This window comes from Carya illinoinensis, chromosome 2 (assembly GCF_018687715.1).
Source record: "Carya illinoinensis cultivar Pawnee chromosome 2, C.illinoinensisPawnee_v1, whole genome shotgun sequence".
NCBI lineage: Eukaryota > Viridiplantae > Streptophyta > Magnoliopsida > Fagales > Juglandaceae > Carya > Carya illinoinensis.
In genome coordinates, this window is record NC_056753.1 from 34,608,990 (window position 1) to 34,632,790 (window position 23,801).

The following is a 23,801-nucleotide window of genomic DNA, read 5'->3' on the forward strand; positions in this document are numbered from 1 at the left end:
ATCCAATATGCATGAAACTGAAGACATGTATACTTACGATATATGATTTGGTAAGACAACCTTGATTCTCATCCCCAACAAACTTTTATTTGCTAGCTGGTTTAGAATCAATTCATTTATCTTTCTACTAATTAAAAGAGAAAAGAGAAGGCTTTTTCCACCTTCTTGTTCCCTGATACAGATTTGCTTTTGTTAAAATGATCAATCTATCCACCTAAAGCTTCGTTTCTGCCAACCCTCCATTCACATTTTTGTTCTTTGTAATCCTTAAAAGCAGGCACGCACGCCTGTATGTTCTACTTTCTCAAACAGGAGAGAATGCCTCGGATCTTTGAGCTTTTTTTTACTCCTACCAGTACCGTGACAAAGTGGCACACAACCAGAAGCCTTCTATATTTTTTAAAGCAAAATACTTTAACAATAAAAGAATTATGTAAAACTAAACTTATAAATTAATATAGTTTAATGTAATACATTAAATTATAAAATTATTTTTATTATAAAGTAAATCTAATAGATTTCATGAAACTACATAAATTTATAATTTTATTTTGTGTAATATTTTTTTCTATGTAGTAGTTTTGTTTTTCAAAAGAAAAATTTTACTTATCATCCCCTACATCACGCACCATGTGATTTGTCAATTTTATTTTTCTATTTAAACACAGCTTTACTACTCATCATCCTACATACCAAACTTTTTTTTTATTTAATTTTAGTTTTTTTATCCTAAATTAATTGAGTTATTCTACTAATCTTTCATACACTACATATTTGATAAGTTTTAAAATATATATATATATATATATATGAGGTGGAGATGATGAGTATAAATTTTCTTTAAACACGCATATTGATGTGTAAATATGTGTTTAATTAAAAGGATTATTTAGAAACCCCCCTAGAAGGGTATTTTTTACTTATTGTCCATACATTCGTAAAGTACGCAAATATCATACAATCACTTTTAAAAAAAGTTGAGTCAATTTTTAAAAAATTAATTTTTTTCACATGGATATTGTATTTACTCTTCTTCTTTTTTTAATTGTACGGCATTTGCTTACTTCACAACAGAAAATATTATTTATCTTTTTCAAAGATAATATACAGAAGTTGCACATTTTTAAACTAGAAAAGTAATGCTATATACAATCGTAGACTATGCAAACGCCGCACAATCGTTTTAAAAAATAGTATGATCTACGATTAAAAAGTTAATTTTTTATTTATATGAATCTCGTATTAATTCATTTTTTTTTTAAGTGACTGTATAACACTTGCATAATCACAACTATAAATATCAGTTTTTAAACTAGAAATATCATTTATGTCTCTCCCGAAACGTAATTCATACAAAGAGAGGATTAAAAGGCAGGTATGGAAGTACAAGCAAAAGGCTTTCACTATTACCGCTTAAACTATGTGACAAGGAAAAATATAGTTACAAGTATAATTATGTATTAATATGTACATCAGTATGATGTAATTGGTTAAAAAATAAATTTTATTAAAAATAGTGTTAATTTAAATTTTAAATATAAATAAATTAATATTAATATATAAATTAATATGTGACTGTAATTATATATAGCAAAATTCATTTGACAATTTAGTTTGGTGAAAACTTGAATACGAAGGTATCTGAAACATTAATTGGGTTTGCGACTTTTCCGTCAACCAAATAATATCACAAAAACAAACAAAAGAAAAAGCTCAAACTTGAGTGTATTGCATGTGAGGACGTAGGGTCCAGCGACTAGAGCGCCACTCCAAATTATGCTAGTTTGAATCCAAGGTTTGCCAGCCGCAGTATTATGCGACTAAAACAAGAAAGAGAGAGGAGCCTTTGTCGAGCCATTGAGCCCTATAATTAGGCTGTCTTTTCCGACTCTCTGTAATGGGGGTAAAATATAATATATTTATTATTATTAAATAATAAAAAATAATTATTATATAGTCGAATAAAAATAGAATAAAATATAGAGTATATAGTATTACCCAATTTTCAATGCAGCCTGTGAAGGCAAGTGTCGAGTCTATAAACTCGAAATTGATATGATTTTATCTTAAATATGAAATTTATTTTATAATAGAAAAATATTTTACAATTTGACATCTTGCATAATCCAAATATTTCACTAATGAATAACAACTATTTCGACAATTCACTCAATAAATCCTGTTTTAGAATATTACCATTGAATAATTTAAGCTGAATCCTAAAATACAATATGTATTACCATTCAACAGTTGTTATTAACACTTCGTGAAGGATGAAAGATCTTAGCTTAAACGTTTGGCGCCTTCAAAGAGAATTTATAAACTTCTTCATCATTTTTTTAATTATCTTTTTAGCATGATTACGACTGTAAAACAGTCGGTTCGGACCGAAAAAACCGACCAAACCGTTGGTCCGATCCGAACCGGACCGAGAAACATGGAATTTGGTTTCAATCCATGATTCTTCGGACCGAACTAGTTCGGTCCGGTCCACGGTCCACAATCCAGGATTGCTCGAACCGAAGTGAACTGGACTGACCGAATTAAAAAATATATTTTTTATTTTATATATATATTATTTTATATAATAATTATATAATTAATTATGTAATTTTTATCTAATCTATTCCCATTTATAATATAAAATTTTAAATATGTATTTACAAAATAATATTCTATTAATTAAATAGTGTATATTATCAATTAACTTATAATCAATTCACCATTAACTAATTACTAACATCTACATCTATATCTAATTAAAGTTATTGGATAACTTTTTTTTATAAAATACCTAAGTTGTATGTAAATATAAAACAATTGGTAAATTATAAATTAACTAACTTAATACCAATTCTGCATTATGCATATATGTATATAGTATATATATTATAATTTATATATAAATATAATTTATAATTTATAATATGTATCATTGACCATATAAATTTTTTTTAATAAGTTAGTTATATAATCTACATTAATAATTTACCTAATTTTAATTTAGTAATTTAAATAAAATATTTTATTGATTTATTTAAAAATAATAATTTGATCGAACCGAATGGATCGACTAAACAGGACTGGACCGAACGGACCAACTAGATATTCAGTCCGGTCTAGTCCGAGAAAAAAGATTAACCGAATTGAACCAAACCCGACCGAACCGGAACATTTTCACCACTAAGCATGATGATAAATAAAGGATAAATTATCTTCGTGATATAAAGAATAATTATTAAAATAATCATGAATGACATTTCTAAACGTAATGTTTTAGAATAAATTATTAATAATCTCAAGGTTGATCTCATTTCATCTTTAACATATAAACATTACTTAAATATAAACCCTTTTTAATTTTAAATATTCAAATTTTTCATTTAATCATTACATAATCATTATAACTTTTAAATAAAATATAAAAAATAATTCAATTTTATAAAATCATAAAATAAAATTTATATTATTTTAATTTTTTTAATTTAATTTTTTCTATCTCATTTTTTAAAAATCACATAAAACATATTAACTCAAACTATTTTGCTAATATTTACAAATGATTTTATTATTATTTACAAATCATCCCATCTCATATCAACTATCAGATCAAGAGTTTAATACTTAAATTTTATTACGTATAAATAAATTTGCGTATCAACTTACTTCATATTCAAAATTTAAATTAATATTATTTTTAATAAAATTTATTTTTTAACTAATCACATTAAATAAATTCCCGTATTAATAAACAGAATAGTTTACAATTAAATTTTTACTTAATTTACTTCAATCTCATTAACGAAAAGCACTCGTGCCTGAAGTCGGCTTTGCAGGGTTGCGCCCCCAAAATGAGCGTCCCCACAATGATTTTTATCCTTTCATAAAATCATTGACTTTTAGCTATACCCGTAGCTTTTTATCCCGTAGTTAACTTTTTTTGCGGGTGGTGCTTAGGATATATTCCCAAAGACAAAAAGAACGGCAACTTTTCCAAAGTTTCCTTTTTAATTTCCATCAGCAACAGCAATATATTAGCCAACGATTCCATCCATTGGGTAGGCTTTTATTTCAATTATTTAAATAAAAATTACTCAATAAATATGACAAACTCAGGACAAAAATAGATACATAGGATAATAATATTTATTCATGCATTGTATATATATATATATATAATTTTCCCCCAATTTTGAAATAAAATAAAGATCCAATGTTAATGCGTATAGATACATTTAAGACTTCTTTAATAGAAAGAAGAGTTGAATTTTGTTGACAAAGAACCAACGGGTTTGCCTACAGTCTTATTTCAAAACTTGAATTCACCGACAATATTCTAAAGACAGTGGACAATGGTACCCTCTTAAGAGATGTACTCTTCAATAAGTGTGTTCATTACATTAAATTAGATCATCTAAATATGTTGGTAAAATCGTAAGTTCGATTAGGTCACATTTAGATAGTGAAAATATGTCATCTCATTTTATTTTATCATTATAATTTTTTTAAATTCTCATATAAAATATAATAAATAATTTAATTTTTTACAATATCAAAATAATAATAATATTATAATAATATTTTATTCAATTTTCATCTAAAATCATCTCACTATCTACCTAAATGTTGTATATGGGCCTTTGACTATAAAAATATTAAAATCTACACTGTTAATTTTATCATTATCCCACGGTGTTTAATAATCCTCAAATCAATAGATATGAAAAAGAATATTGAATACCACAAAATCAATCGCATATTGGATTAAGTAACCATCGGCAATTTATTTTGATTAAAGTATATGTTTAAATCTTAAATTGATTTTATTTTTAGAGGCTAATGAAGATTAATGTTGAAGGTCGGATTGGTATATTCTATATCTTAAAAGTCTATTGCCGACCTTTAATACCAACTCATGCAACGAGGATCCATGGAAGGTCGGTCTTAATTATATATAATAGCAAAATATGCTGAACCGACCAACATACATTTTTTAATTATATATTTATTTATTTATGTTTTTACGTTTATCTCCTATCTGATATTTATTTATTTATTTTATTAAGGTGTTATGATTCATGAATGGCTCCGTATACAAGTACAATGAACGAAAAAAGAACTCGCATTACAGTAAATTAAGATAGTAAGTAGTTCGCAAGCGAAATGTTTTAGTTATAAAATAAATACATGAAATTAAAATAATAAATTGATATAATTTAACATAATATATTAGATTATAAAATTAATTTAATTATAAAATAAATATAATACATCATCTGAAGTTAAGTCATTGGTGCCTATACTCGGATTTAGTTCGAGTACTGTAGTAAAAATAACAGGATATTTTTTATTAGACAAACCACGTCGTGTCATGTTTGGTTAAGGAAATCAATTATGTTGACGGGTTTACCTAATTAATAGGCTAAGAATTCGAGTGTTTAATTTTATTGCGTTTTGGAATCACTTGGTTACAATAATAAATAATAAAAATAATAACAACGGAGAGAATTGGAAACAGAAAAATTAAATATTTTATTTTATTTATAAACTTTGATTTTGGTTGCTAATAGTCTTTTCGTTATAATAAATTGGTCGCAAAAGACCGTTTTTCTTGTAGTGATATTTGAAATTGTGAGCCTTACCTTTTTTTAATTAGAATACGTGATACTTTCACATTCAATATTTATAATTATTTAATAAAAAAGAGTTATACTACATATACACAATATTATATATACGGGTGGTAGTCACATTCTATCAAATTTTTTAATAAAATTTTGAATTTATATTATTTTCAATACTTGAAACATGTTATGTAAGTAATACTGTAAATAAAGATAATATTTAACAAAAACATTTGATTTAAATAGGTTAACAGATTATACTGAGCTGCACTTTAGGCAATACTTTTTTCCTTAAAATTTACAGCCAGTTTGTTAGTTTAGAATAAGTAATACATTGCTAGGTTGAGAATTCAGTATTGAGATTTCTTTATTTGAAGAAGACGGCGGCCCCCTTCTCTCTCTAAACACTCACCCTTCTCTTTAAACTACCTCCAAAACTCCATAGCACTCGACGGGGGTTGAAGTTTCAGCTCCCCCTCTTTCCTTTCTCCGTCCTTTCTCTTTTGTGTTTTTACATTTCGTGTTTTTTGTTTTTGTTTTGATTTTGTATTTCAGGCAAATAAGGGATGAGTGCTGACCGGGTCATTCTAGCCGCTGATCGCCAACACGCGCCCCACCAAGATATTGGCCAACCGCCGATCTTCAAGATCACCTATGCCAAACGAAGTAAAGCTTAGCCCACATGCGCGGGACGAACTCTCAGAGCGCACCAGATCGTGGATGTCATGCGGCACCCGGGAGCCACCTGCCGACTCAAAACTTGGCTTTTCTAAAACCTCTGACTCTAGGATTTCATAAATTGATTGTTGGCTCTCTTCCAATAGTAGTTTTGCTTTGCAAGCACCATTGCCTCTGTTTGTGTTTTGTCCCTCCGTTCCTGAGTTGTTATTGATTTTGTCCTTTTATTATTGTTTTAACCGAACAGAGTGATGATTTTGTTTGATCAGTCACAATTTGGGGTTAGTGCTAGGCGAGAGTGACAAATGATGTTACAACCCGTAGACATACATTCGATCTTTGTAATGAACGTTGTTGTAGTCCGTACGTAAGCTGGATACTCGTACAATTTCTAGGCTTATGATGCTAATGCTTACGGTGGGTGTGTTGTCGGGACTCATGCCGGTGCTTTAGTTTATGTTGTTTTTGTTATTGTTTTGTAATGTAGTTTTATTAGTAATATTGTAATAATAAGCTATTGAACTTAGTGTCCATAGCAATATTATCCCATACTCTTCCTCCTTAGGAAGATGAAAGAGTTTTTTCATTCTGTTTATACAGAGTGCTCTCTCTCTTCGGAGAGTTTTATAAGTTAAGACAAGTCTGTCATTTTATGTGTGGGATGCTTCAGAACAAATGCGTAAGTTGGCCTATAGTCTAAATTTTTTTATATTGATAAGTTACAATTATAACTTGGGTATAATAAATTAATTCACCTTTTCAAAAAAAATATTGAGATTTCTTTACTCGGAACCGACTTTGTTAGAAGACAAGAAAAACTGTAGAAATAAAAAATGGAGATTCCAACGTAAAAATACTACACGACTGGCTATTCTGGGAGTTTTAAAATAATATTATTTTATTATTTAAATACATATAAAAAATAAAAGGTTAAAATAAAATTTAAATTAATATCATTTTATTAAATAATTGTATGTACACAAGTTGTTATTTAGCATAAACTTTATCATTTTCTAGCATGAAAAAAATATCCTATTTATTTTTGCTACAGGATCAAAGCTGCGGCCCCTTTTTGAGTGTAACACTTTTATATTTATTTTGACCCAAATGCATACATGAGGTTTATTCAAAGAGTGGTCACTAATGGTCGCTATCGTCTGTCGAATTTTATTTTTATTGTTTTTACTTAATAGTTGTGTAAATATATTTTAATGAATTTAAAAATTTTATTTTTTTTAAAAGAGTATTTAATGAATTTTAAAAAACATTTAAAAAATATTTAAAAAGAGAAAAAGAGTTTACCTCTACTGTAGATGTTTCAGTGGCCTCACTGTATGAGAGTATCATCGTCCTTTTTAGCAACCAAGTGGCAATGGCCACCTCAGCCGGTAGTTCTTAACCGTAAAATTTTTAAGTATCATTTTTCTTACTAAAAGTTAAGAACATTCCTAATAGATTTTTTATTTTATTATTTAAAATATATTATTATAATATATATATTTTTATTTTAAATACTGATTTTTATACTATACTATATATCAACTTATTTATTTATTTTTCATATCATTTAAATATTATATTTTTTAATATATTTTATTCATTTCAAATAAAGTAAAAAGTAGAAAATAAGGAAAGAAATGAATAAAGAGTAAAAAAATAGAAAGAAAAATGAATTAAAAATTTATACAAATGTGAACAGTATTCTGTAAATGTGGAAGAAATATTGTAGCTAACTGTATATTAGAAATAAAATATATAATCCAATGAATGTGTCTTTTGAACACGTTTCTTTATATTTTAAAAAAATATTTATTTTATAGTAGCGGAGTGCTCTTGTGTGCCCTATCATACCATATTAAAAGGAAAATAATTAGTAGAGTTCTCCAGAGTTATCTCAACTATTTTAATTTTTTTTATTTAATAATTAAGTAAGTAACTGTTAATAAAATTATATATTTTTAATAATTAAATAAAAATTAAGGGTCATGATAGGTTGCACCCAGAAATTTGAAAAAAAAAATTTGCTGCAAAAAATCTCAATCCGCATAAAAAAGTCTTTAAGGGCTTGACTTCTGCATGATTGTATTTGGATCGTAAGTTATGTCAATATTTTACGAATAGTTAAAAAAAAATTATTTAATAATAAATAATAATATAAAATACTAAAATTATATAAAAAATAATAATAAAATTTACTGTAAACACTCAAATTTCAAATATTATTTCTCATAGTTGTACCAAGTTGAGAATGTCAGAGACAGTGAGTACAGTCGAGACAGAGAGGAGAGAAAATTTCCTCTCTTCTCTTTCCATCAATTCGTCGATTAGAGAAAAAAAAGATTAGGAAATTTTTTTTTTCTTTCCATGGTGTCCTCTCCGTTACAGCGAGCCCTCCTGGCTCTTCCTTTCTTCTCCTTGGAATAAACAAACGGTAGTGATAGACTGACAATCATTCACAACTTCTAAACAAAACCTCCCATCGAAAACCCTGAACTGTAGTTAAATTACAATTACAGTTGTGTCAATAATCTTGCTTTATTAATTATATATAGCGTCACATTTTCCCAAATTTTGCGGCTTCATGTTGCCTTGCTGCTGCGCATCCAAGAGCAGAGTGGCTCAAAGGCTATTTTACAGAAGCTAGAGCAAAATCCAACAACATTTATCCCAGCAACATTATCGTTGTTCCTACGGCTTCAAGGATGCCGCTTCCAACCACCTGCATTCTATTCATATGTTTCTTCTTAAGCTCTCCGTCCTTCCTCACCAAAGCTACCCTCAATCTCACACTCCCTCACCAACACCCCGACCCTGAAGCTGTTGTTCAAGAAGTTCAAAGGTAATATAAACCCCGAGCCAAAAACCCTGCTTTTACTTTCTGGGTTGCCAAGATTTAGTCGCAATCATAAATATCCAAATATCCTCATCTGGGCTTTATCCATTATTAAAGCCCCTGGCACTGAAAAAAAATAAAAATCCCATCTTTTTCTCGCTAGGGAGTTTGTTTCCTCGTTTGCTCTCACTTCTTCTGCATTTCCCATCACTCTTCTCCCACAATCTCACCGTTCCTTTTTTTTTTTTTTTCCTTTGCAGGAGCGTCAATGTCTCTCTCTCCCGGAGACAAATGCTCTCTCTACAAGGAAAGGGCCAACGTTCCACATGCCTCACCGGCAACCCCATCGACGATTGTTGGCGCTGCGATTCAAACTGGCAAAAAAACCGCCAAAGGTTCGCCGACTGCGCCATTGGATTCGGACGTAACGCCCTCGGTGGTAAAGGAGGTCAGATCTACATAGTCACCGACTCGTCGGACCGTGACCCGGCTAATCCGGTCCCCGGTACCCTTCGCCACGCCGTGGTCCAAGAAGAACCTCTCTGGTATGGTTAGTCAAATGTAGTTAAGTCACACATTTTCTCTTTGTAGCTTATGAAATACAAGCTAATGTGTGCCTTCCTACAGGATTGTATTCGCTGCGGACATGACCATACAGCTGAAACACGAGCTGATAGTCAATAGCTACAAGACGATCGACGGTCGCGGTGCGAACGTCCACATCGTGGGTAACGGGTGCATCACGCTGCAGTACGTGTCTAACGTCATCATCCACAACATCCACGTTCACCACTGCAAGCCATCGGGGAACACGAATATACGGTCATCTCCGACGCACGTCGGGTGGAGGGGGAAATCGGACGGCGACGGGATATCCATATCCGGAGCGCGACTGATCTGGATCGATCACTGCTCCTTGTCGTACTGCACGGACGGCTTGATCGACGCGATAATGGGGTCGACGGGAATCACCATCTCCAACAACTATTTCTCGCACCACAACGACGTGATGCTGCTGGGCCACAACGATCGCTACGCCTTGGACTCGGGCATGCAGATCACCATAGCGTTCAATCATTTCGGCGACGCGCTGGTGCAGCGTATGCCTCGGTGCAGACGGGGGTACATACACGTCGTCAACAACGATTTTACGCAGTGGGAGATGTATGCCATCGGGGGTAGTGCTAACCCCACCATTAATAGTCAGGGTAATCGGTATAATGCTCCGCCGGACCAAAACGCCAAGGAGGTAATTAATTTGATGCTCTTTTTATCTTTCGGCTTTTTAATCGTGCGACCCACCACCTCGTGAACTGTTTTTGAATTATGTGAAACTAGTGTCAGTATGTACTTTATTCAATTTTTGGCGGCGGCGCGTTTGTTTACGCGCAGCTGGTTGTCAATCTAATTGAGACTGGACTTCTGGGCAACAACATTTATACAGAAGATTGGCCTCATTTATTCTGTATATCTCGTGGTTTTGGAGTCCACTCTTTGAAATTAGGCTTGAGGGCAGTTTGAGGGGTAGATTATTTTCAGCATATTACATTATTATTTATTATTATATTATATTATTATTTAATATTTTATTATGATTTTTTTTACTATTCATAAAATATATTACCTCAATACCAAAACGCAGCTCTCTGAAACTGTATTTGGTGGTTAGAGAGTAGTAATAAATTGTCTAGTGGCCAATGATCTGACACCGATTCATCCCAGAAAAATACAGAAAGAAAGCAAAATGCCAAAGATCACACCTCAGGCTCGGTGCATGCCAGCCATCCTAGAGCTGCCTAGCATACGAAATATTTTCTGACAGGACACATGGACACACCTTTTGCATGTATAGCACACGCCCTGGGCGCGTAGATTATAATGTGTGTGTTTCTTTGACCGTTGGAGCAAGTGATGTATGCTTGACAATGACAGGTGACGAAGCGCGTGGACACAGACCAGAATGAGTGGACGTCCTGGAACTGGAGGTCGGAGGGGGACATAATGGTAAATGGGGCGTTCTTTGTGCCATCAGGGGCAGGCCTCGGCCCCCAGTACGCCATGGCCTCCAGTGTGGAGCCCAAGGCCGCTGGGCTAATCGACCAGCTCACTATGAACGCTGGTGTTCTTGGTGGGCCCAGGTACACACCACCCATCTTACCCCCCAACTCCTCTCTTTATCTATATTTACTTACTCGCTCTTGTATCTTCAAAAACAAAAACAACCGAATTACCTGTCAATTTAACTGTATGATCGAAGGGCATTTCGTCTTTGAATTGAATATCTCATTTTATGATCTGAATAATTACTGGATGCTACTTGGTGCTTTTTTTTCTTCCTTTCCTTGAAATGAAGTTTGATTCTTGGGTATGACCTGTTTTGGTTGGGAATAGTTCTGTAGATGATTAGTTAAAAGTCGCATACAAACCTTTGTAAAAAAAATAGTCCTACTAATAAATAATAATTTTTTTTTTTACTTTTTTTAAAGGTGGGATTTAATTTTGGACTTGCACAGGCTTGTCTATTTGTGCATGTACAAATCATTTCTCTTGAGGCCTTGTTTGTTTTCAGAGAATATATTAGATGAGATAAGATAAAATGAATTGAGATTAGAGTTAAAAATTGAATAAAATATTATTAGAATATATAATTTTAATATTATTTTTATATTAGTATTTAAAAAAGTTAAATTATTATTATTTTTTGTATAAAAATTAAAAAAATTATAAAAATTAAATAAGAGGAGATCAGATATTTTGTTAAATTAAATGTGAAGTATTAGTGTAAACCCACTTTAGATGTCAATAGAATATGTAAGGATGCCAACTGCAAGACTTCCAATCTGTGCACGTGATCATGCTGGCATTAGGAATCTCATCGCTCTGGCTGCATTCCTTCTTGCTCGCTGCATGGTACAAATGCACAGACCATTTTTTTATTTTTAGGTTTCTGTTTAATATAAGCTTGTCTCAGTGCTAAACCTGTTTCTTGAAACAATATAACCCACCCTGGCCCTTAAGAAGATCGTTTTGCTTGCGGTTATAGCCCTTCAGCATATAGTCTATGCAATGCTACCGTACGGTGTCAAAGCCAAAAAGTCTATTTCTTAAACCCCCGCACTTACGTATATAGGAAGATTGAACTAAAAGTCAAAAGTGCCTATGTTACCTAAAAGCAATAAAGCATACACAGTAGATGGGGATGGCAGCGTTACATATTGCCAGCTGGTGGCGTTGTGTGTGGTTAAAAAGGCAAATGAGTGATGAGCACAACGGAGTAGACATTCCAATTATATAAGGTGCATCTGTAGACAGTGGAAGTGTGGTTGCAATTTTGGGGGATAACCTGTATAACTCTGTCAGTGGGATTAGGACACACACCAGCTGATCTTTCGGTGATTCATTTCTCTCCGGCTTTTCCAGACGGGAAATGTGGGCCCGTTATGTGTTTATCTTCGAGGGTCCACTTCTGTTTGATAGAGACCTGTCATGGAGACGGAGCTGCTGCAACCCTACTGAAAAAGGCCTAATAATAGATTTATTATTTCTTACCACTCTTTTTACTGTTCTCTTTATTTTTTTAATTTTTTTTAATGATTTAACAAATACTTGAAATAAAATAATAAAAAGATAAAAATTTCGAATATACTGATAAAATAATAATAAGCCTATCATTATCTTTAAAAATAGACTTTTTCCGTAAGATTTTATTTGCTCTAGTAAAAATATAATTGCAAGTATAATTATGTATTAATCTGTGTACTAATATGATGTGATTGGTTAAAAAGTAGATTTTATTGAAAATAATGTTAATTTAAATTTTAAGTATGAATAAATCAGTATTGGTACACAGATTAATGCGCGACTGTGCTTGTATGTAGCAAAATTCCATATTTTTTCGATTTAGGTGCAGACCGGCCTACTTTCTTAAATTTTTACATAAAATAAAATAAATAATTTAATTTTTTTAAATCTTAATATAAAAATATTATTAAAATAATATATTATAATAATATTTTATTTAACTTTCAACTTTAATCTCATCTCATTTATAAAAGCAAACGATGCCTTATTTTCATTTTCTTTCTTTCGCTCACTAAATTATTTCTCATTCATTTTTGAGTTTATTATGATGAGTTGATATTCCTAAATGCCTAACAGTTCAGCATCGCCCATTAATATTACATTTAAAAACTCATGGTATTATTTTGTAGAAAATGTAATTGACAAAGGGTACTGTTTTATGTAAAGGCAAAGGGAATAACTCTTATGTTATGATTCTTAATATCGTGCTTGGAGGAGAAAAATAATTCTTGGCATTATTTCTGTCTTCAAATCTCTGTACAGGGAGAGCAGTCAGGGCATGTCATACCCAGGATACAATGGTGGTGGGGCCAGCACGGGAACCACCTACAGTGGAAATTCTGGATCCGGTGGTGATGGAGACAACTTTGGAATGATATTTGGGGGCGGCGCCATGGCAGCCGCACCACCTGCAGCCCCATCTTCTACTTCAATCATTTTACCCCTTGCAATTATTTTAATTTGGCACACTACCACAGATCTTCATCTCCTATTATCGTTTCCCTTATTATTGGCATTATGAAAGTGGTAAGGAAAAGAATATTTAGGTTATATTCATCATTATATCAAGGAGAAAAAGTGGAACCTCCTGATCAATTTCATTTCTTGGCCTCCCCTTGGTATATAGTATTTATTGGGGAGCATCAACTAATCATCGGTGAATGATATCACCAACTATGAGGCCCATTTTGCTGGCAGCTTTCACCGCATATTATAGCTTGTGTTCGTAGGCCTTCTCACGCTATGATACGAAACTTGATTTTGTTTAGGTTCGTTTGACTCGAGAAAGCCGTGTAGAGCCCATCAAGGAGAGGGTAAAGGTCTGAATGAGGTTGCATTACGCATGCCTCGTCAATTCATGGCCCCATGTATCTTAAATCGAACTGTTTTCCCAGTGATTTTGAGGTTTTTCTTGTTAGTAGTAAAAATAACGTATTTGAGATGGCAGTCTCCACGTGGGACAAAATTCCCAAATCCCACAATTATTAGGATCGAGCTACAACCACAAACAAAAGTGTGGCCACAGAATAAGCATTATCCTAGTAATAAATGCGTTCACAATACTTAGTTCTCATATACAAATAATACACATCATTTTATTTTTATTTTGACAAAGTCAATATCACAGTAGAAAGCTTATTATTGCGAAGAAAATTGACTAGTTATTGCCATCGGATATGAATTTCAACGGTAGGACTTTCATCTTTCTTATTTGTCTGGATCAATCAAACCGCCCTTTTTAGACAGTATTCTGGCTTTCGTTCACCTTTGGCAATCCAACTCCATTTTTGTCGGCCATCACCTGTCCGGCCTCGGCCACTTTTACCTGTTCTCGGAACTTCTTATATATGTCACTCTTATAAAAGTTCGACGTCCTAAGCACCAAAATAAGCGAAACAAGCGTCCCAAACAAGGTCACGGCAGTAATAAGAATGAAAGGCAGTTTAAAGCAATCACCCCCGACACAATTTAGTTCCTCCCCAGGCTTTCTCTCGAGCCCCAACGCTGCCAGTTGCTTCTTAGCCTCCCTATCGTATAAATACCCTGTTGTCTTCACATTGAGCAAAAAGGACCCAACTGGGCTAGCCACTACCCCGAAATTGTACAGAGTGGAGTAGTACTTCAGGCCAAAAAGTTCAGAGATTATGGCGAAAATTAGAGGCCATTGTGCTCCGAAACAAAACCCAATTATGATTGATGCAATGTAAAGTGCGTAAGGAGGGCTGAATGCGATCAGAAGAAACCCAGCACAGGATAATAAAAGGACTAGAGTGAGCATGAGAGTACGAGGGAACTTGTACTTGGTTAAAAGGATTTCAGACACCACACCTCCGAGGATCTTTCCGAAGTATATCCATATGCTCATAAGGGAAGCAAATATGCTGATATCTCCACGCGAATATCCGAAGGAAAGTCCGAGCTGTCCCAAGTTGTCCATCACCGTTAATGTGCCCCCCAGGCCACAAGTTGTAGCCAAGAACAGCAGGAACATATCGATGCTGAAAACCGCTTGGAGTATGGTGTGGTCCTCCCCTCTTTCTACCTTCTGAAACATGGTCTTCCAGCAGGAATCTTGATTTTCTGCACTTGCATTCGGTTGCGAAAGGGTTGCTGAAGTAAATGGTAGTGCTTTTTCAGATGGAGGCGTCTCACGGTTTTGTTTCTCAATCTCAGAGGTCCTCGTAGAAGGTGAACGATCATTGGTAGCTTTGTTACTGCTCTTCCAAAGCATATACTCTTGCTTAATAACGACAGCAAGTGGGAGAAAGAGCAAGAAAAGCACACCGGCGACACTACCACCGTATGCGCTTTGCGTGAATTTGACAATATTAATCTTCTGTACGATGATCATAATCAGCAAAAACCCAGCAAGACTGAGTGAAATATAGAGGAACTGATAGAAAACTTTGGTCTCCTTAGGTTGCCGAGCACCCTTAATTATTCTGATGACTCGAATAAAAATGAAGGATATAGCCATTGGAAGAGATGCCATTAGGAAAATCAAAGACTTAGTGTCGTCGCCATAGAAGGCGTGGTAAAACTGCGTCATAATTGCGGTACTCAGACTGAGATAACCGTTACTCACGCCGATCACGACACCACGGCTTTCTGGGAAGTTCTTAACGCAGGTGATGAGGGCTCCAGTGTTGGTGAAGGTATGGGCATTTCCCCCGATGAAGATGTAAAAGCACATATGCCAGACTTTTGGCCGAGCAATTTTTTGGGTCACGGCGAGCCATAGCATGAAGTACCCACAAAAACTGAAAGCTGCACCCACAGATAAGACAACCCAGGTGGGTGTGATCTCGTTGATTAGGCCTGAAACGAGGCCGACGTTGGAGCCCAAGTCCTTGAAGAAGCTAAGCAAATTGAGGGTGGATTGGTCGTAGCCGAGTGTGGATTTGATATCATTGGAGTAAAGGCCGAACGAGTAGCTCGCGCCGGAGACGGACATCAGTATAAATGTTGCAAACACCATGAGCCAACGCCCCCTGAGCACCTGGGAAGCGAAGCTCCTCATGTCTGCCCAACCACCATCGCCTCCTCCTGCAGCAGGAAACACCATTTCTTCTGGATTTTTAATGTCAGCTAGGAAAACTTTTGCAATTAATTCTGTTTTTTGTTGTAAGTAACGGGAGCGGTGGCTAAATATTCTATGACCTGAGGAATTGGGGAAGAGAGAGATGAGTTAAAGAACCGAAAATAAAAGTTGATGTCTTTCCAGAAAAAGGGGAAAGTGCATATAAAACCAAAAGAGTAGAAGACTGTTTGGGTCATATCCATTCCTTTTACGTGGCTTGATTTCGTTTCCACGTGGGAAGAAATTTGATTTGAAGGCATTAAATGCATGCAATATTGTTTTTCAATCAAGAGACAAGCATATGATTCCTCCGTGTGTGAAATCCTGACCAATTTTATGCTTAGAGACGTGCTACAGGAAAGCCCCCCAGGCTCAAGAAATGCTCTAAATTTTTTCCTCTGCATTCCCCCAGTCACTATCCTCCCCAGCGAAGCTTTCTAAATTTTTCTCAGCATTTCCGTTGCCTTCCTACCCAACGAAAGCAGGGACAAGTGCCTCGCTGAGAAAACATTAGTGATTTTTATAGCCATGGAATTCGAAGAAACAGGGTATTGATTCATTGAAAGAAAGATAGAAAAATCGAGTACTGGGCACGCACTGCTATGAGATCTTGTTCAGAGTAAATGCAAGGATGAAGGTCAAAATTGGAGTGACAAATGGATGGTGGAGGAGTTAATGTATGTAGAACAGGTTGGTGGTGAGCGTTACAGATTCTCTAAGCCAAAGTAAGTTGAAGAAACTGAAATGGGAAGATACTTGGAAAACTGTGAAACAAAACCTCCATTTATGATCGACGATACTAAAACCTCCATTTACGGCAACAAATGAGTGGTTTCGCGGTGTATAATCAGCGAAATTCAGTTTCAATGGGAGATGAGGAGCACACTCACGAGGGTTGCAATGACTGTGTTGGTGGGGACGCAACTAACATTGAAAGTACATAGATTTGTCAAACAAATTGTTAAATATGTAGATAGGAATTAATTATATGTTTGGAGTTGTTCGATCGATAGAAACCTGTTGGAAAAGCACTACTTCGGCCAGTGGAATCATAAGTGCGTTGTTTAGGGGTCACTCCAATACGTGTGTTGTCGGTTCTGCTTTTATAAAAGGAAAGTTAAAAGTGTAATTTTACTTTACTAGGAAGTGCCTAAATCTCGTATTTATTTATTTAAATAGATATACACTTTACTATTATGAATATCATCTCCTTATCTTATATATTTATTTAAGCTTGTGGATCAAAATTATTAAAATTATTTGGTGCGATAAACTTAATTATATGGTTGTTATTTATTTATTTATTTTTCCCCACGAGTTGAATATAGGTCTCCTGCTTTAAGCTTAAACTGTCAATTTTGTAGCCAATCGAAATTAATACACTGTTCATTTGACCCTTCCATTCATGAAATCGTCATTTGCCCATTGTCTTAAAAATAATGCCCCCAGTAATACTTCCAACATAACTTCCACGTAATATTATTGATCTGGTAGTTGTATATGTACAAACCATAAAATAAAATGAAAAATCAAGTTTTAACTTTACTTAATGCATATTTACCATATCAATAGTGTTATATAAATGTTAGAAGAATTGTAACATTGCTCATATTTTGTTCATAAAACTAATATTCTTACAAATCAGGTTATGATTCGCTTTTCATAGATGTGTAAAATTAAGACGTGATTATTGAGATTTAAAAAAAAAGGATTTATTTTTCTCATATATAAAGAATATATACATCACGATTATAAACTATGATAAATAAATATATTTTAGATTCGTAAAGCTGAATATAATTTATTTAGTTAATGATGAAAATTTTAGGAAAAAAATGATGCGAGAAAGAACTTTGTCTGTTGTTATTATTGTTAAAATTATAGGTAAATTCAGTTCAGTCTAGAGAGTATTTTTTAGATTGGACTAAATCCCTTCGATCTAGGGTTTTTTTACTTTGGACTGGACCGAATCCCTTTAGGGATTGGACCAGTCCTTATCGGTCTGGTTGATTTGTTCAGTCCACTGGCTATTTATATCCGACTTCACTCTATCCATCCATAATAATATGTGAGTTCGCTCGATTTTTGCTTGAGCGAAGATCAACCCGTGAGTTCTCTCAATAGATGCTCGACAGACCTCTTGAATGAATCACTAGTCCTAGTGTTCATTCGAGTATCGCTTGTCATACTGCTAGAGTCAAGAAGAATAGAAAATGAGGGAAAAAAGGAGAGAAATAGAATTGAAGGTCTCTTACGGAATTTTCTTAGGTAAGAATGTGTATTATGCGAAGAAAATAAAAATTAGTAATGAATAATTAAAATTTAGGAAAAATGTTTTATTGAACTAATATTTCTATTTTATTATTGTCTATTTATATATAATAATATATTATTAACTGATAACATATATTATTTAATATTTTATATGATCAGTAATAATAAATTAAATAAAAATTATATCATTAACTTATATAATTTTTATATAAAATATAATCCGAGTTAAAATATATAAATCTTCTGATGGCATAGTAGGAGCTCTTTGGTCAACCAGACATTGACCAACTCGACCTTATTATTGTTTTTCTGGGTCCCCAGCCCTCTTGTATTTGTGTCATTAACTGATCATCAGCGAGGTGAATGATATCACCAATTACGAGGCCCATTTTTTTGGAGGGTGGGGCCTTTATCGCATATTATAGCTTGTTTTTGTCGGCCTTTCACTCTATCATACGAAAGTTTTGTTTTTGTTCGTTTTGACCTGTGAAAGCCATGTTCAGGCCGTTTGATAGGGGTATAGCCCATCAAGGAGAAAGAAAAGGTCTGAATGAGGTGGCATTTGGGATGCCTCGTCAATTTATGGCCCTTTTATGTATCTTTAGAGATCCTTCGAGTTCATAAAGTATTTTATCTTATTATTATAATTTTTTAAAATTTTTATACTAATAAATAATTTAAATTAAGACTAACATCTAAATAATTTAATTTTTTAAAATTTTTATACTAATAAATAATTTAAAAATAATTTAATTTTTTAAATAATTTTTATACTAATAGTCTGATTTTAAGTTGAGACTAATATTTAAATACCAAACTTTTAAATTATTAAATTCATCTCAACTCAAAATTTTTTTTACACGTGAGACTCATGATCTTTTTTAACTCAACACATCTTTATACGTCAAACCCAACCCACGACCTTTTTAAATTTCTTATAAATAGTATTAAACTCATCTTAACATCTAAATTCATCTAAACTAGTTTCAAATAAATTCGTATAACTCATTTTACCTATTTAACTCACTACTATTTATAAAAAAATTCAATTAAACTCAACTTATCTTTCAATGCAAACGTGCACTTAATCGCCTTTTTCCTCCCCCAATGATTTTGTGGTTTTACTTGTTAGTCGTAATAATAACGTATTTGAGATGGCATCTCTCCATGTGCGACAAAATTTCCCCAACCATTCAAGTATACATGGGGTTCCATGATTCATCGGTTCTAAGAATTCTCTTCTTACACGTTTTCTAGTAGTGTAGGCTGTGACCTCCGACCGCCTATCGTGTCATCATCACTAGGTAGAAAAGGGAATTAGCGTAACTAGTAGCCATACTTTGATTTTACGGCTAAATTGAGACTACTATTAAATGGAGTATTTGAAACGTGTCTCAAAACCTACTTCTCATATACTATCACATACATCTTTTCTTTTCGACAGCTGAATATCAACTTAGAAAACATATAATTGCGAATAAAATAGACGAGAATCTTGTTGCCATCGGATATTTATGGAGTTGAACAGTAGGACTTTCATATTTCTTACTTGTCTGTGCCCATCAAACTGTCCTTTCATCTGTTAATTGAAGTTTATACTTAAGGCAGTATTCTGGCTTTCGTTCACCTTTGGCAATCCAACTCCATTGTCGTCCGCCATCACCTGTCCGCTCTCGGCCGCTTTTACCTTCTCTCGGAACTTCTTATAGATATCACCCTTATAAAAGTTTGAAGTCCTAAGCACCAAAATAAGCGAAAGAAGCGTCGCAAACAAGGTCACGGCAGTAATAAGAATGAAAGGCAGTTTAAAGCAATCACCCCCTACACAATTTAGTTCCTCCCCAGGCTTTCTCTCGAGCCCCAACGCTGCCAGTTGCTTCTTAGCCTCCCTATCATATAAATACCCTGTTGTCTTCACATTGAGCAAAAAGGAACCAACTGGGCTAGCCACAACGCCGAAATTGTACAGAGTGGAGTAATACTTCAGGCCAAAAAGTTCAGAGATTATGGCGAAAATTAGAGGCCATTGTGCTCCAAAACATAACCCAATTATGATTGATGAAATGTAAAGGGCGTATGGAGCCTTGAATGCGATCAGAAGAAACCCAGCACAGGATAATAAAAGGACTAGAGTGAGCATGAGAGTACGGGGGAACTTGTACTTGGTTAAAAGGATTTCAGACACCACACCTCCGAGGATCTTTCCGAAGTATATCCATATGCTAATAAGGGACGCGAACATGCTGATATCTGCACGTGAATATCCGAAAGAAAGTCCGAGCTGTCCCAAGTTGTCCATCACCGTTAATGTGCCCCCCAGGGCGCAAGTTGTAGCCAAGAATAGCAGTAACATATCGATGCTGAAAACTGCTTGGAGTATGGTGTGGTCCTCCCCTCTGTCTACCTTCTGAAACATGGTTTTCCAGCAGGAATCTTGATTTTCTGCACTTGGGCTAGGAGGCGAAGAGGTTGGTGAAGTAAACGGCAGTGCTTTTGCAGATGGAGGTGTCTCAGGGTTTTGTTTCTCAATCTCAGACGTTCTCGTAGACGGTGAACGATCATTGATAACTTTTTTACTGCTCTTCCAAAGCATATACTCTTGCTTAATAACGACAGCAAGTGGGAGAAAGAGCAAGAAAAGCACAACGGCAACACTACCACCGTATGCGCTTTGCGTGAATTTGACATTCTTCTGTACGATGATCATAATCAACAAAAACAAAGCAAGAATGAGTGAAATATAGAGGAACTGAAAGAAAACTTTGGCCACGTTAGGCTGCCGAGCACCCTTAATTATTCTGATGACTCGAATAAAAACGAATGATACAGCCATCGGAAGAGAAGCCATTAGAAAAATCAAAGCCTTGGTGTCGTTGCCGTAGAAGGCGTGGTAAAACTGCGTGACAATTGCAGTGCTCAGACTGATATAACCTTCACTCACGCCGATCACGACGCCACGGCTTTCTGGGAAGTTCTTAACGCCGGTGATGAGGGCTCCAGTGTTGGTGAAGGTATGGGAATTAGCCCCGATGAAGATGTAAAAGCACATATGCCAGACTTTGGGCCGAGCAATTTTTTGGGTCACGGCGAGCCATAGCATAAAGTACCCACAAAAATTGAAAACTGCACCAACAGATAAGACAACCCATGGGGGTGTGATCTCGCTTACTAGGCCTGAAACGAGGCCGATGTTGGAGCCCAAGTCCTTGAAGAAGCTAAGCAAATTGAGGGTGGATTGGTCGTAGCCGAGTGTGGATTTAATATCGTTGGAGTAAAGGCCGAATGAGTAGCTCGCGCCGGAGACAGACATCAGTATAGATGTAGCAAACACCATGAGCCAACGCCCCCTGAGCACTTGGAGAGCGAAGCTCCTCATGTCTGCCCAACCACCATCGCCTCCTCCTGCAACAGGAAACACCATTTCTTCTGGATTTTTTAGTTTCTAGCTTGCTAGGAACACTTCTGCAATTAATTCTGTTTTTTGAGTAACGACAGCGGTGGCTAATTATTATATGTCCCGAGGAATAGGGGAAGAGAGAGAGAGGAGTAAATGAACTGATAATATAAGGCATTAATGTCTTTCCAGAAAAAAAGAGAAAGTGCATATAAAACCAAGTACTCTTTCGCATGAGAAGACTGTTTGGGTCATATCCATCTCTTGTTACGTGGCTTGACTTTGTTTCCACGTGGGAAGAAATTTGCTTTGAAGGCATTGAACGCATCCCTTTGTTTTTTAAGCAAAAGACAAGCTTTTGATTCCTAGGTGTATGAAATCCTTCCGTCTAACAAATTTAATGCTTATCATGCTTTGTTCCGGCCTTTTTTCTAAGATGCTACGGTAACTCATTTATAAAAGCGCGTATTATTTCTTATAAATGCGAAGAAAATATTGAGAAAATAGATCATTGCACGTTGTCTTTAGTTTCCTTTCAACTATGTATATATGTTTCGTATCTTAAGAGTAGTGTTAGATATTTTACTAATAATTGAGGACACGAAAATCTCTATTTATCGGAACAAAATATCAGTGGTTTCGCGGTGTATAATCAGGGTGATTCAATTTCAACGGAAGATGAGGAGAGACGCGAGGATTGCAATGACTAAGAGCCTATTTGGGATTGCGGTAGAAAATCTAAAAAGTGCTTTAAAATGGTTTAAAGTACTTAAATGATAAAATTTACCTGTTTGGTAATTTTATATTAAAGTACTTTTAAATTAAAAAAAACTAAAAAAGTACGTTTCAACAAAAGCATCAAAGTGATGCTTTTTGTCAGAAGCACTTTACAAAAAGTAAGTTCTATTTTTCCGTGACATGTATATTACGAAAAAATCCTCACTATTTTACCACAACGACAACTTTGCCCCTCCCCTTCTCTCTCTCTCTCTCTCTCTCTCTCTCTCTCTCTCTCTCCGAAGACCTTCACGCCTTCAACTAAATTTTCAGATGACAGTTTGTCTTCAACCTTTTTTTATTATTTTTTTTATTATTTTTTTTATAACACCGAATCTCAGAGAGTTAATAAATTTGGAATTTGCAGACAATAACATGACTGGAGAGATTCTCGAAGAGATAGAAAACCTCGTGAACCTCAGCTTGAGCATGATTATATTACTCTTTCACTTATACATGGTTGAAGTTATTTTCATTCAATTATAATTACTGAAAAATCTATTAAACTATTTTCGTTGTTATTTTATTATAATATTTTATTTCTATCAAGAATATATCCTTTTGTGTCATTTCTACATCGAAAAGTACTTTTTAAATTCGTTTCCAAACAAATCTAATATATTTGAAAGTGCTTTAGACATACAGATCCCAAATAGTAAATAGCTTTTTAATAGTAGAGCTTATTATGTTAAGTTCTAAGTTATAAGCTTTAAGCTAAAAGCAATATTTTCTACCACAACCCCAAACATGCACTAAACATGTGTTGGTGGGGACGCAATCAACATGGAACATAGATTAGTCGAACAAGTGTAAAATATGTAGATAGGAATTTTATTTTCGGAGTTGTTCGATAGAAAGCTGTTGTAAAAGTCCAACTTCGGCTAGTTGAATTTTAAGTGCTTTTGTTTAGTGGTCCAAAGTGTGTTGTCAGTTCTACTTTCTAGTACCGTTGTATTTAGTTGTCATGGTCATTTGAATATTCATTGGTTCATGATAACTTTTATAAAAGTAAAAGCTACGAATTGCATATGTATAAGAAAAATAATTTATTCAGATTTT

At 34.3% G+C, this 23,801-nt stretch overlaps 3 protein-coding genes across 3 annotated transcripts; 1 reads left to right on the forward strand and 2 right to left on the reverse strand.

Moving 5' to 3' along the window:
* Positions 1–8,585: 8,585 nt before the first annotated feature.
* LOC122301268 (probable pectate lyase 18) lies at positions 8,586–13,925 on the forward strand. Its single transcript, XM_043112493.1, has 5 exons — positions 8,586–9,141; positions 9,396–9,680; positions 9,763–10,384; positions 11,068–11,273; positions 13,480–13,925. Exons 1-5 carry the CDS (start codon positions 9,005–9,007, stop codon positions 13,736–13,738), a joined length of 1,509 nt encoding a protein of 502 aa, XP_042968427.1. The 5' UTR covers positions 8,586–9,004; the 3' UTR covers positions 13,739–13,925.
* A 365-nt stretch (positions 13,926–14,290) lies between these two features.
* On the reverse strand, positions 14,291–17,094 carry LOC122301267. Its single transcript, XM_043112492.1, has one exon. It carries the CDS (start codon positions 16,280–16,282, stop codon positions 14,456–14,458), a length of 1,827 nt encoding a protein of 608 aa, XP_042968426.1. The 5' UTR covers positions 16,283–17,094; the 3' UTR covers positions 14,291–14,455.
* Positions 17,095–19,961: 2,867 nt separating this feature from the next.
* On the reverse strand, positions 19,962–22,160 carry LOC122301270. The gene has a single exon (XM_043112494.1). The coding sequence runs from the start codon at positions 21,990–21,992 to the stop codon at positions 20,154–20,156; it is 1,839 nt and encodes a 612-aa protein (XP_042968428.1). The 5' UTR covers positions 21,993–22,160; the 3' UTR covers positions 19,962–20,153.
* Positions 22,161–23,801: the final 1,641 nt, after the last annotated feature.